This window comes from Myotis davidii, unplaced genomic scaffold (genome assembly GCF_000327345.1).
Source record: "Myotis davidii unplaced genomic scaffold, ASM32734v1 scaffold1, whole genome shotgun sequence".
In the NCBI taxonomy this organism is placed as follows: domain Eukaryota; kingdom Metazoa; phylum Chordata; class Mammalia; order Chiroptera; family Vespertilionidae; genus Myotis; species Myotis davidii.
In genome coordinates this window covers 2,527,278-2,540,788 of record NW_006294681.1, presented here as the reverse complement: position 1 = coordinate 2,540,788, position 13,511 = coordinate 2,527,278, and the positions used below count along the sequence as shown (strand labels likewise).

At 42.3% G+C, this 13,511-nt stretch overlaps 1 protein-coding gene across 1 annotated transcript in view; it reads left to right on the top strand.

The window, feature by feature from the left end:
- The window catches only part of CLVS1 (clavesin 1), a 140,555-nt gene that overhangs the window by 55,145 nt on the left and 71,899 nt on the right, over positions 1-13,511 (top strand). Inside the window, exon 3 of the mRNA XM_006769047.2 lies at positions 2,268-2,442. Coding sequence (XP_006769110.1) covers positions 2,268-2,442 — 175 coding nt within the window. The remainder of the gene's footprint in view (positions 1-2,267; positions 2,443-13,511) is intronic.

The following is a 13,511-nucleotide window of genomic DNA, read 5'->3' as shown; positions in this document are numbered from 1 at the left end:
GTTTTATTCATTTCAAACGGGCCGGATCCGGCCCGCGGGCCGTAGTTTGCCCACGGCTGGGCTATGGGATGGAAAGTACACTCTATTGTCAAAGTGGTCAACACATAGCTAGTTGTGGATGCTCAGAAAAGTGAAGAATTTGGGTCAGTAATGTAATTTATCATATACTTATTTCTTAAAACACTCTCCCTGTTTGAACACAATACTGCCTTGAGCCTCTCACCTTTTATTTCCTCAATTCTTCTTTCTTCAACCTCAGTACTGTCCGTAGGCTTTACCTAAGGCTTAGCCTTTCAGTCATGAATTTTCCCTTGTGTGTGCTCTTCTTAAGAAAGCTTATGCAGGATCAGGCTCTCAATTCCCTGATGATCATTTCTAGTTTACCACTGGCCATTCCCATATTCCATTTGGAATTGCTTCAACTCATAATCATTGGTCCCATGCTGCTGTTAAGTCAATGTTTTCTTTCCAATACAAAACCATATCTCTAAGAAGGAGTTGGGTCTTTAGGTCATGTTTGATATGAATTCAAAACAAAATCCAAAGCCCTCATGAAAACTTTATCCTACATTAATAGGAATTTGATATCCCTAAAGCTTAAAAGAGAATATAAATGAAAAAAAAAACCCAAAAATGATAAGAAGAGTAGTAAAACCATTTCCTATGAGAAATGGCTAAAGTTATTAATAATTTCTTTAGTCTGGAGATTATACGGGGTGTCATGACCACTACATTTAGATCATTGAAAGTGTGTGGTATGAAAGACCTGAGGTTTTTATCTTTTTAACAGAACCACACCCAATGGGTGGGTTTAAGGGAAGAAAATGTCAGCTTGATATACTGAATAAATTTTTAGTAGAAAGTACTGTACAGAAACAGAATGAACTGATATCTTTATTTTTCACTTGTGTCACTCCTAATATGTCTTCCCCCCTCCCAATAATTAATCAAAATCCTATCTATCTTTCAAGACTTATCCCAAGCCTTCATCCCTCCATAAACTCTTCCCTGACTACTCAAATTGTATTGATCCCTTTCAATTTATCTGGCTAATCTACCCCATCCCAACTAAATTAAGGGCTCTTTGGAAGTAGAAATATAACATACTATTTTTTAAGAGTTCAAGTATGAAAGATAATGCTGAGCTTATAATAAGTTTTTACTAGTTTACTGTTTGATCATGGATTTCCTGTTTTGAAATCTGGAATCACTAGACTTGGTTAGAATTCAAACCAGATTTAAATGCTCAAGAATCGGATCACTTCACACTGATATCACAAAAGGATATGGTTTCTGGTTTTAATGAGAGCCCAACGGAAGTAACATGTTTTGCCATCGAGGTTATATTTATTTTCCTACTTACTAAAAAAAAACACACCAAAAAAACAAACAAATACATTAATTAAAAGGATGCTGAATCCTCTAAGTTTGTAGTTCCAATAATGTGTTGGGAGTAGAAGAGTGAATATGCTATCATTTCTTCATGTCTGAAGATTATTTAAGATAAAAACCAACTAGTGAATGGGAATATAGGATGTGAAGGACCACATGCAACACCAGAGAACTGTCACTCTCCTTTGTATTCAGGTCTCTTGTTGTCATAGTTACCGATGGACTCAAAGCAATTTCCTTCCCGAAGCACTCCCTGTCAATGAAAATAAGCTATTCTTCACGATTTATTTTTCTCCCCCCCGCCCCCATGAATTGCATCTAAAAAATAGCATCAACTATATGGCTGTTCTTACATTTTCAGCAAGATTTTACAAACAAACAAAAGGAATAAGGGGTTTAATCAAAATAAGCACCTCTGATTAAGGTCTCAATGATTCATTGTTGTTCGACAATGATTCATTGAGTAGCCAGGTACTGGGACACAACTATGATTATGGCCCCCGTCCCTGCCCTGAAAGAGATTAGAACTGTGTGTGGGAATAGAGAAGCAAGGGATGCATTTCCATGAAAGACAATCAGGGCTGTGGTGTAGGCAGAGTTTAGAGACCCCTGGAAACCAAAAGAGCCACGCCTCTTAAAGTTTGGGGTCCTGGTGCAGTCAGATCACAGGGAGGCTTCCGTCCTGTGAGTCTTGGAGCCTTTTCCTGGGAAGTCTAGCAAATGCGTTTTTGGTCACTTGGGGTACAAACCACACCGCTGTTACCCTGCAGGCGGGGCTCAGGCAGCAGTGGAGTGAGGAGGCCCAAGGGCCCCCAGCAAAGTGCGATCGCCTGCTCATCTTCACGCACAGCCTCTCCTCTCTGCTCTGGCTGCAGGAACTCCTTCACGGACATCCTGCGGGCCATCCTGCTGTCCCTGGAAGTCCTCATTGAAGATCCGGAGCTTCAGATCAACGGGTTCCTTTTAATCATAGACTGGAGCAATTTCTCCTTCAAACAAGCCTCCAAGCTGACACCTTCCATTCTCAGACTGGCCATCGAAGGGCTGCAGGTACGTGCAATGAAAGGACACCAGGAGACTGTGTGACAATGTACTGTTTTCTTATTGCAATCCAAGTAATCTTTGTCTTTTAGGGCAGAAAAAGAAAACATAGAATTCACCCGTGATGTTCTGTGTTTTTACCTTGGCCTGAATTTACATGTCTGGGTTTTGTTTTGTTTTTTTAAAATTAGACTTCATTTTCATTAATGACTCTAAATTACTGTTGCCGCAGCCACAAATTACCTACTGTAGCAATTATGAATAAAGCGCGGGGATATTTAGCCTAATTCACCTGAGAGTTTACAAAAATTAAAGCTAGAAAATATCCGCTTTATGAGCATGTCCTACATAGAGGTGGCATGGGGGCTTTCCAGGGTTTCTAGACGTAGCTTTGTACCCTGGAAAGACCCCCTGTGGCTGCGCTCTTCTGAGGATGCAATGTGCGGCAGTGTTTGTACCAAAGTAGATCCCTTCAGTGCAGAAGCCATGAAACTCTACCTCCTGTGTGTGCCAACTCGGCAAAGCTTCCGGGAAAGGTTTCCTGCGCCGTGTGAAGGCCAGAGTAGGCAGTCTCTGGGCTCCCTTCTACTTTTAAGGACCAGTGAGTCTGTGAAAAGCGTTACCATAACTCAGAGAGGCCCTGCTGCTTAGCCTCTTGGTGACACATCGTTGCAGTTCAAAAATCAAGGTACAGTTCAGGGAGCTTCCAAATCAGCACAAATAAAACTCATGTCCCTTCTTAATTCTGTGGTGAAACTGACTCAGCGGGCCGATCCCCCTTCCCAATAAGCAGCAGTTATATGCAGCTGTGTAGATAGTGCGCTGTTGGCTGATTCTCAGATAAAGCAGCCATTACTCATGCACTTCACAGTGCGACTAGATAACACATAGAGACACTCAGCAGTGTGGTGATAGCCACAGGGAAAGGGGGCGGGTGTGCATAAAAGGGAGCTAAAGGGGGATGGAAAGAGACTTTGCTTCGGGCAATGGGTGCACGATGCAGTGTCCAGATGATGTTTTGTTGAGTTGTACACTTGACACCTGCATAGTTTTATAAACCAGTGCCACCCCCAATAAATTCAATTATTTTTAATTCAATAATTATTCCAGCTTCTCTAGGTGCTTTGGTTTTACTTCTAGGAATAAAATGGTATGCACCTAAGTCTCCAACGGAATCCTGAACATGCAGATGGTGCAGGTTTCAACCAATGAAAAGACAATGAATTAACCAATAATTATTTTTTTTAAAATTTAAGGCTCAAAATCCCATCTCAATCACCCATCTTACTCTAGTGTGAGGAGTAATAAGTGGGTCTGTTTCCTAAGCTGGGGCTCATACCTGTTTGACTCCCAGTATATACCTAGGGGGCCTCTGATAGATGTGTGTCTAGTGAATGGGCCTTATTTGATTGAATGGTTTCCTACTCCATGGGGAAGGGAAGTGGAGCAGGCATTTTGGAGGAGGGGGGGCCACTCCCCACTGTCCCAGGCATCCCAGCTGTCATGGGTGGCCACATCATGCAGTGTATTGGGAGCACATTGTAAAAGTTGCTTTTGCATTTCCGGACTCTATGGAGCCCCTGCCTTCCCTCAAACTCCCAGTCACTGTCTCATATGTTCTCTACTATCAATCACTTGCTCTTAACTCTAACTCCTGCTCTCCCACCTCCTCTCATCTAAGCTTCTGAACATGTGACCTCTCTCTCCCTAAAGCTTTTATCAAAGGGAGTTTTAAAGTAAGCTGCAAGGTTTATTTCGTGCCCTATAATTATGCTGACCCTATTTGCAGGAATTTCTGTGGTAGTAGTAGTACAAGCTTCATTTAATTTTATCTTTTTTTTAAAAAAAAAAAGATAATTCATTACGTATATAAGTAGCTGTGATTCAAGTTCTCTGTATTTGTAACATTTTTTTTCATAAATCAAGAAGGAAAATGTCCTTTATCCAATCTTGTGTTCTAGTTTTTCTTTCTGAAAATTGTGTGGATTATATAATATGTCCCTTGCCAAATTCATTAGGCTGATGTGGGGCTTACTGAGTTAGTGCATGTGAATGTGTCTTAAAAGGTAAAACGATACCTAAGCTTATAAATTATTTTTACAAGAAGTACCAGATGACCTTTTGTGGGGCAAGGTAGGTCCTGTCTGAGCCTTCACTTATCATGTAGCAGGATCTGGGATGAACTCGGCAATGTCCTATCGCTCTAGTTAGGGAGTAGCCTCTACTGGGAGAAGGGGAAATGGGTGAGACCAGGGTCACAGCGAATAAAATGGGTATCCTTCCAGCATCTCACAGAGCAGTGTCTTGCTGGCCCCTTTATTCCCTGTTGTAAAGCCAGGTACATTCACCTTGACTGTGGGAAAGACCAGGGCATCCTGGAGCCCGGCTGTCTGCATGGGGATGCAGCTTTTCCTGTGAACTCTGCCTGCCCGAGCCCTGGAGACCTGGGGGCACTTAGGAGGTTCAGTCCCTCCTGCCAGGAGCAATAGCCAGTGGTCACCGCGGGTGCTGACCTGGGTGCCGTTCCTCCAATGAGGATGCGACTCCCTGTAACATTTAGCTTGTTGTCTTGGCAACTGTGAAGAAGCCCTCAGGGTCACTGCTGTGAGTAGTCAGCTCTGCTCAGCCACTGACAACTTCTCACCCCAGACTGTCTTCCCTTGGGCTCTGGGGACACTCAGACATCATGGTCACCCCATCCACTGGCTCTCTCAGTGAACTTTCTCCATGGCAGGGATAATTTTCATCCCTGGTGTAGCCATCAACCCCTTTTGACATTTCAAACAAGTCATAACTGGTTCTAAGCACAATTCATGCCTTTGGTCACACTGTCTGTTGTACAAGGAGAGTCCCGTCCAGGCTGCCATGTGTCAGCCATGAAGATTCAAGATACGTTTCACAACACCGGCATGGGGGAAGGCATGGACCAGCGGAGAAAGGGAAGCTGGATAAAGCCAGTGTCAGTGAGAGAGGAGCAGCCAGCGCTCTTCCTTCCTCCTTTGCATCCTCAGAAGGAACAGAGGAGGTCAGGGTGTCTGATAAACACACGGGAGATTGTGGAGCAGGGAGATCCTATGTTGCAGGGTAGGAAGCTTGCTCGCTCTGTTGTCCTGCATTTGTAAGATAGACGTAAGTAGCCTTGTTAGGAAAGATAATCAGATCATTTTGGGGCTAGGCTATATGGTTGGGGTTTCAGCTATTTATCAGAGTTGTTTAGGATTACCTGCTGCTCAACTCTTGAAGGATTTGGGGCCCTATAATATACAGCCCCTTCTCCAATAATTAATACAATCCCTCTTGCAGAGAGAAGGGGGTGGGGAACCACTGTTCAGACAGTGAGACGTTAGAGTCATTTTTTTTTTTTTTATCATTCTTGCACCCTGCATTACAATCTAGTTCCAGGAACTCCAGTTTTAGCTCTGTTATCTCCATTCTTAGTTCTCAATAAGATAGTCATTCAATGAGACATTCAGTTACTAATCGTTGTAGGTTGGGTTCTCCAGGATGCAGATTCTGACACAGAGATCAACATTGAGGAAATTTATTAGGGACTGTTCTTGGGGTCAACATGTGTAGAAAAGAAGCCATGGGAGAATGTTTGGCAGCAGGAGAAGTTAAACTGAGGTTCAGTCATTTCTAATGAAAGCCTCAGGCATTCTGAAGCTGAGATGATCCTTCAGAGTTGTCCCTCATTGAGACCCAGGGACTGGGCCTTATATTCCCACATTCTTCAGTCATTGTGTACAGGCTGCCCTGGGAAGTGGTTGTGAGCTTGGGTAAAGTGGCTCTCTTCAGCTTGAGTCCCCAGAGGGCACTGTTATCTAAGAACTTTCTCCTGGTAGCACCCCTAGCCTCCAGGGAATACATCCTCAGTTCTGAAGGAGGTCTGACTACATGTGGAATATTTACTGTAATAAGTAACAGATATTTGGAATATCTTTGTAATGTAACAAATCAGGATGTTTGATTTTCTTTTCTTGGCTACAAACAATTTACCCCAAAGTGAAGGTGGTACTAGGTAATATAGAGCTTATGGGCACTGGGATAGCAACCTGTTGACAGTCTTCTATATAGGTCTACCAGTTGTATTTCTATGCTTCACAAGGCTTCCATGTATTCAATTGACCTTTGATAAAGGAGCAAAAGCAATACAATGGAGCAAAGATAGTATTTTCAACAAATGGTGCTGGAACAATGGATCTAGACACAGACCTTACGCCCTTCACAAAAATTAACTCAAAATGGATCACAGACCTAAATGTAAAATGCAAAACTATAAAACTTCTAGATTATAACATAGGATAAAACCTATGTGACCTTGGGCATGGTGATGACTTTTTAGTTACAATACCAAAGGCAGAATCCATGAAAGAAATAATTGATAAGCTGGACTTCATTAAAATTAAACATCTCTGCTCTGCAAAAGACAATGCCAAGAGAATGAGTAAAAAAAAGCCACTGACTGGGAGAAAATATTTGCAAAAGACACATCTAATAAAGGACTGTTATCCAAAATATACAAAGATATTGTATCATTTTTTTTTATCATTCTTGCACCCTGCATTACTGTCTTAAAAAGTCAACAGTAAAAAAAAAAATCAAATTTTTAAAATTGACTTGAACAGATGCCTTGCCAAAGATGGCAAGTAAGGATACAAGTTGATACTTCTCATATGTGTCATCAGGGAAATGCAAATGAAAACAATGAAATATTACTATACACCTGAACTGCCAAAATCTGGAACACTGACAATCCCAAATCCTGGCAAGGATGTAGAGCAAGAGAAACTCACATTCACCGCTGGTGGGAGTGCAAAATGGTGCAGCAACTTTGAAAGACAGTTTGGCAGCGTCTTAGAAAACATACCTTTACCTTATGATTCAGCTCCTTGGTATTTACCTAGAGGAGCTGAAGATTCATGTGCACACGAATGTTTATAGCTCTTTTATTTGTAATTGCCCAAAGTCTGAAGCAGCCAAAGTATCTTTCAGTAGGTGAATAGATAAACTATGGTACATCCAAGCAATGGAATATTCCTCAGCTCTGAGAAGAAAGGAACTATCAAACCACGAAAAGAGAGGAATCTTAAATGCAAGTTGCTAAGTGAAAGCAGCCAATCTGAAAAGACCATATTGTGTATCATTCCAGCAAGGTAACATTTAGAAAAGGCAAAACTGCAGAGACAATTAAAAGATGAGTGGTTTCCAGGGATTGAGGGCGGGAGAGGGGGGAGCAAGGAGGGACGAATAGGTGCAGTTCAGAGGATGTATGATACAGTAATATGGATGCATGTCATTATACATTTGCCTAAACCCATAGAACGTACCACATCAAGAGTGAACCTTAATGTAAATGATGGATTTTGGGTGATGATGATGTGTCAGTGCAGGTTCATCAGTTGTAACAAATGTACCCCTCTGGTGGGGGATGTTGTTAATGAGGGAAGCAATGCATGTGTGGGAAAAGGGGATTTATGGGAAAACTTTGTACTTTCCCCTCAATTTTGCTGTGTACCTAAAACTGCTCAAAATATCATCTTAAATTTTTAATAGGCAATTATATTGCCTCTGACAACAATTATTGAAAAAATGGCATGTGCAAAGGACTTTGGTTATGCGCTTCACAGGCGTAACCAAATGAATGAGATATAAGAGTAATCATACAGAAGACTGCTTTTTAGTGGATCATCCGATTTTTATATCAAAAGATACCAGTATCAGCTCATCATGAAATTCTAATATTCCTCCTTCCAGAGAAATGCTTTGAGGAAATGTCATTGTTTAGAATATTAAGCTTCCCCAGTTACATGAATATTCTATGAATATTAGTTCAAAGAATTCTAGTTAAAAATGAATTTTGAGAATGCCTAGAAGTCATTTCCTCTTCCTCTGCCATTTGATCTCTTAAATGTGGTCAATAATGCCTAAAAGAGCTGTTGTATCTCTTCATTACAACTTGTTAAATTTTAATCAAACTCAAAGTAATATTTATGCCACCAATTTAATACAGCGCAGCCTTAGTTTCAGTTCTGCTGGGGAATTCTGGCAGAATGAGCAATGCAACAAAGTCTTGCTCTTGAGTTTTGTGATGTTTCCAAAATCAACTTTGGGAATTATTTCGTGTAAGTCATTGCAGCCTAACCATTACAACCAACACACAGCATTTATCAGTGTGCAGCCAGGCCAGATACATTCTTACCGAGCTTGCCGTGCTGAAATGGTTTACTAAAGAAGAGGTATAGCCTTGTACCCTGTAAGCTTTTTGCAGAATATTGAGCTCCTTTTAGGACCAAGACATTTGTGAAGGATGTAGAGAAACTGGCTTTTCACTCACCAAAGGAGATCTAAGCAGTGATTTCCCCCCTCATTTCTGCGCTCCTGTTATTTAGTCTGGCCAATCACTTTATCAACTCATTGTCTTCATTCAAGGTTGACTGCATGACCATTTTTGTTGTTGTCAAATATAGTTTTATAATATTTATATCAACTTTGATTCAAACTCTCCCAACGGCTTTGAGCCAGGCTGGTGGAAAGGGCAGTCCATTGCTTTTCCAACTCTTAACCCAGAGGTTGGAGGAGGTTGGGAGCAATGTTCAGAGGCTCAGCTAACTGTGAACCATCCATCTTCTGAGTGTCCCTTTTTATTACATCCATTTAGACCCTGTCTATTCTCTCCAGCCTCCTTCCTATATCCTAATTTTTCAATCTTTTCCCAAAACATATGATATATTCACTCGCCCTTGGGGAATTCAAAGTGCCATATTCACTCAAAAGATTAGAACAGTAAAAAGTCTGTAAGCCGGTGGCAGCATGACAGTTCCTGAGTGTAAATGGATAGAGTGATTAGACATTTGAAAAGGCAGGCTGGGCAGATGCCTGTCAAGTTAGTAGTACATTCACACCAAAGCAACAGTCCATAACTCAGACCGGCAGACATACTGACTCCCAGTGTATTCATTCACTCAACATAAAATGTGGGCCAGGGATTCTTCTAAACTGGATTACTGCAGAGAGCAAAGCCAACCTGGCTTCCTGAAACTTACATTCCAGAATTCTATTAGGCTTAGAGTAGTCCACGAACCAGCAATATCGGCATTGCCGGGAATGCAGAATCGCAGGGCCTACTCCAGACCCGCTGAATCAGAATCTGCATTCCCAGCTCTCCAAGTAATTTGTATGCACGCTGAAGTTGGAGAAGCACGGCTCTAACAGATGCTGTTACATTATAACGTCATGGACCACAACCTCAAGTGCATCAGAGTCCTCTGGAGGGCTGGTTACAACCCACACCCCAGAATTACTGATTCCATAGATCTGGACCAGAGGACATGAGTTTACCCTTCAAAAATGTGCCCAGGTGCTGCTTGGTTCTGCTGGCACAACCACACTCTGGCGTGGGTGACAGCAGAGTCCAAATATTTGTGATTCAATCCTGGTTCTGCCAATTAGAGTCCTCAACAAGTCATTTCTGTCTCTAGGCTTCAGTTTTGTCATCTGTAAATCTGTGGTGTCATAACAGTACTGCCTCAGAGGTTTATGGTGAAAATTAAATAGAACATGAAAACTGCCCGATCCATAGTTAGTGCTCCCTGACTGACAGAGTGTTATCGAAAGGATGAAAAGGCCAGCACGTATCCATGGGCTCCTGTGGCTCTATGCACCGACTTAAGTGAAATTGCTCTCCAGTGCCCCAGTTCTGCAGGTTTGGATCCTTGAAAATTAGACCTTGCTGTCTATTCACTGGCCTTGAAGGAGGGAGCACCCTCTCCCCACACATCTTAGTTAATGACTTGGGTGTGGATTGGTGTCACCTGCCCTGCTGTGGCACTAGAGGTGCCCTTTCTTTCTGTTCATGTGGTGTGATCGTTCCAATTATCACCCAATAGTCTACCCCCAACACCTTTGCAGTTAGGTGATTAATGGGGCCCAAATTCACCATTTTCATCCTGTAGGACTCTTTTTAGCAGTAACATTTGCAGTGTTTCTTATTGATCCTTACAATTTTCATGTATCAAAGAATATTAAATAGGAACAGATGAAAAGAAAAAAATATATTTGTATTTTGCCAAGAAGGTTCTTAATTTATATTTTCTAAACACCCCAGGTATGCTTGAAGAACACTTTCCCTCTAGACAAACTACTTTTTCAAGCCACAAAGCTGTAATTCTGAATTTGCAATCATGCAGTATGTTATTATGGAAATAGAGGAATAAAATCTCTCCTTTAATGCTCTACATTGTTAAGTATCAATTAAACTCAGGAAACTAATTAGAGCTAATGACACTCCGGTGATCCTGATGGCAGGCAGTATGGCCCATTTTAAACAGTTCCAATTAAGTAGGTCTACCTCCGGCATACTTTTGATAAATAGTTTCCCTGGACTCCCATGCATTACAGACCTGGCCAATGCTTTGATTCATCCATTCAAGAAACCCTTCCTAACTAAGCTTTTCCTTTGCGTTGGTCACAAACGTAAACAGATGCAGCCCCTGCTCTCAAGCGGTCACGGTCCAGAGCAGAGGCAGACCTAGGATGAGAGTGAGGTAGCCCGTGCAAAAAGAGAGAGAGGCATCAGGTTCATAAAATCCCAGTCTAGGCAAGCATTGTTAGGAACGGCATCCTGAGCAAGGTCTCACCTGCTCTCTAGCAGATTCGTGCAGAATAGCCAAGTGAAAGCAGGGTGAGAGACATGTCAGGAAGAGAATATAACATGGGCAAAGACACAGAGGCAAAGCATAGCGCCAGGAGAGCAATGAATTCATTTCATATTCGTGGAGTGCCTAAGGGCCCGGTAAGGAGCTGGTGTGTCCCTGTGTCATGGTAAGGAGCATGGTCTTTCCCTGCAGACATTGAAAGCCACTGAAGATGTTGAGGCAGAATGGCAACACAGATTTATGTTTCACATGGGATTAATTTGGTGAGAGTGAGTAGGGAACACGCAAAGGCAAGGCAGCCAATTAAAAGACAACTGCAATAATTCAAGTAAAGAACTTGTATGCATATGTGCATAACCCAAGGACACAGACGATAGTGTGGTGAAGGCTTGGGCGGGGAGGGTATTGGGTGGAGAGAGTTAATGGGGGGGTCATCTCTAATACTTTCAACAATAAAGATAAATTTAAAAAATAAATAATGAGTCTAAACTAGAAGTGATAGAGGGATTTAATAATTACATAGGCAGGAAAATAAGGCATTACTTGGTGCTTGGACATTTGGGAGAGGGAAGTGATGGAGGAGGAGTCAAGGAAGAAGCTAAGGTGGGCAGCTGGGGTGAGGGTGGGTGGTGGTGCCAATCCATGAGATGGTGCAGTAGGGAGCAGGCAGGTATGGAGAGATAATGAACATTGTGAGTGTTGGGCATGGTGAGTTTAAGATTCTGTGGTGTATTTTAGTTGGTTACATTAAGTTTGAGCCAAGGGTAGACGTCTCATGTGGATTTATTGAGTTGGTGGTATTTGAAGTCACAGGAAAAGAGAAAAATGTGGAGTGAGGAAGAGTGAGTATGAAAAGAACCCAAGTGAAGAGCAACATAGAGGAACAAATTAGATGAAGAGAAGCCCACAAAATAGAAAGGGAGGCATTGAAGTATGGGGATAAGAAGAATCAGAAGCTGGTCTCCTGACAGAAACTAGCAAGTCAGGGCTTCATGGAGGGAAAATGTCGCATTGTCTCAATGGGGATGGCATCTAGAGAACTCTAGTTTGAAGAAGGAGGTGGGGAAAGGGACATTACCAAGAAATATGTTCCACAGACCACAGTGGGTGGGAAGATGAAGGAAACTGGAGGAAAGAGAACAAGAGGGTAGTGGAAGAAGTATTTTATCTTCTCCATCAGACAAGATTTCCAGTGGAGGAATTTAGTAAGAGCCTTCACACCACCATGAAAGAGCAGTCATTTTTTTTAAGATTTTTAAAATTGATTTTTAGAGATGGAGAAAGGGAGAGGGAGAGAAACATCAATGTGAGAGCAGAACATCGATAGGCTGCCTCTTACATGCCCCCTACTGAGGATCAAGCCAACAGCCTGGACTGTGCCTTGACCGGGATCGAACTGTGACCTCCTAGTTCAGTGGTTGGCCAACCGCGGCTCGCAAGCCACATGCGGCATCTTGGCCCCTTGAGTGTGGCTCTTCCACAAAATACCACGTGTGGGCGTGCACGTACAATGCGATTGAAACTTCGTGGCCCATGTGCAGAAGTTGGTTTTCGGCCTGGGCGAGTCTATTTTGAAGAGGTGGCGTTAGAAGAAGTGGGGGGTGTTGGTCGGTCGGGCGACGGGAGACACGGCACGGGGGAGGCGTGTGCGATTCATGCACGAGTTGAGTGAGCCAGTCAGTCAGCAGTCTCGTTGTGCCGTGGTTAGTGCTAGTCGTGTCCGGAAATCGTGCGCGGGTTACAAAAGTAAAGTTTATTAAGTAAATTTTAGGGACTGTTGTGGAGTGAAAGAAGATGTAGTGTTGAGGACTGAGAAAGGTATGTTGAGATGGTTGAGATGAACGAAAGGAGATAGATGAAACAAGTATACAAGACGAATGTGGATGGGAGAGTTGGAAGGGGTTGATCTCAGCAAACCTACCTCAATCAGATTGAGGACGTTTATAGCAAAGGCCAGCTTAGGAGCACCCTAATTAAGTTAATAACATTGTACCTATCTATATAGTTTAAGTTTAAAAAACTTGGCTCTCAAAAGAAATTTCAATTGTTGTACTGTTGATATTTGGCTCTGTTGACTAATCAGTTAGCCGACCACTGTCCTAGTTCATAGGTCAATGCTCAACCACTGAGTCATGCCAGCCGGGCATATCATGTCTTATTTGATCCTCCCAACAGTAGTGTTAACAAGCAGAACAGGTACAAAGCATTAGTTCAAAATAAAAACATGAAAAAGACTGAAATGATCATGAAACATCCCAAATGAGATTTCACTTGCCTCGGAGGCCAGCTAAGGACCCAGAACTTTTTGTTGTGTCTCTCCAAGAGAGAAGGTGGACTTTGTGAGGATAAATAGGTGATAAAATAGTCTCCTTTTCACCAAAGGAAAGCATTCGTTGCTAAGAAACCAAAAAAAAAATTGTTAAC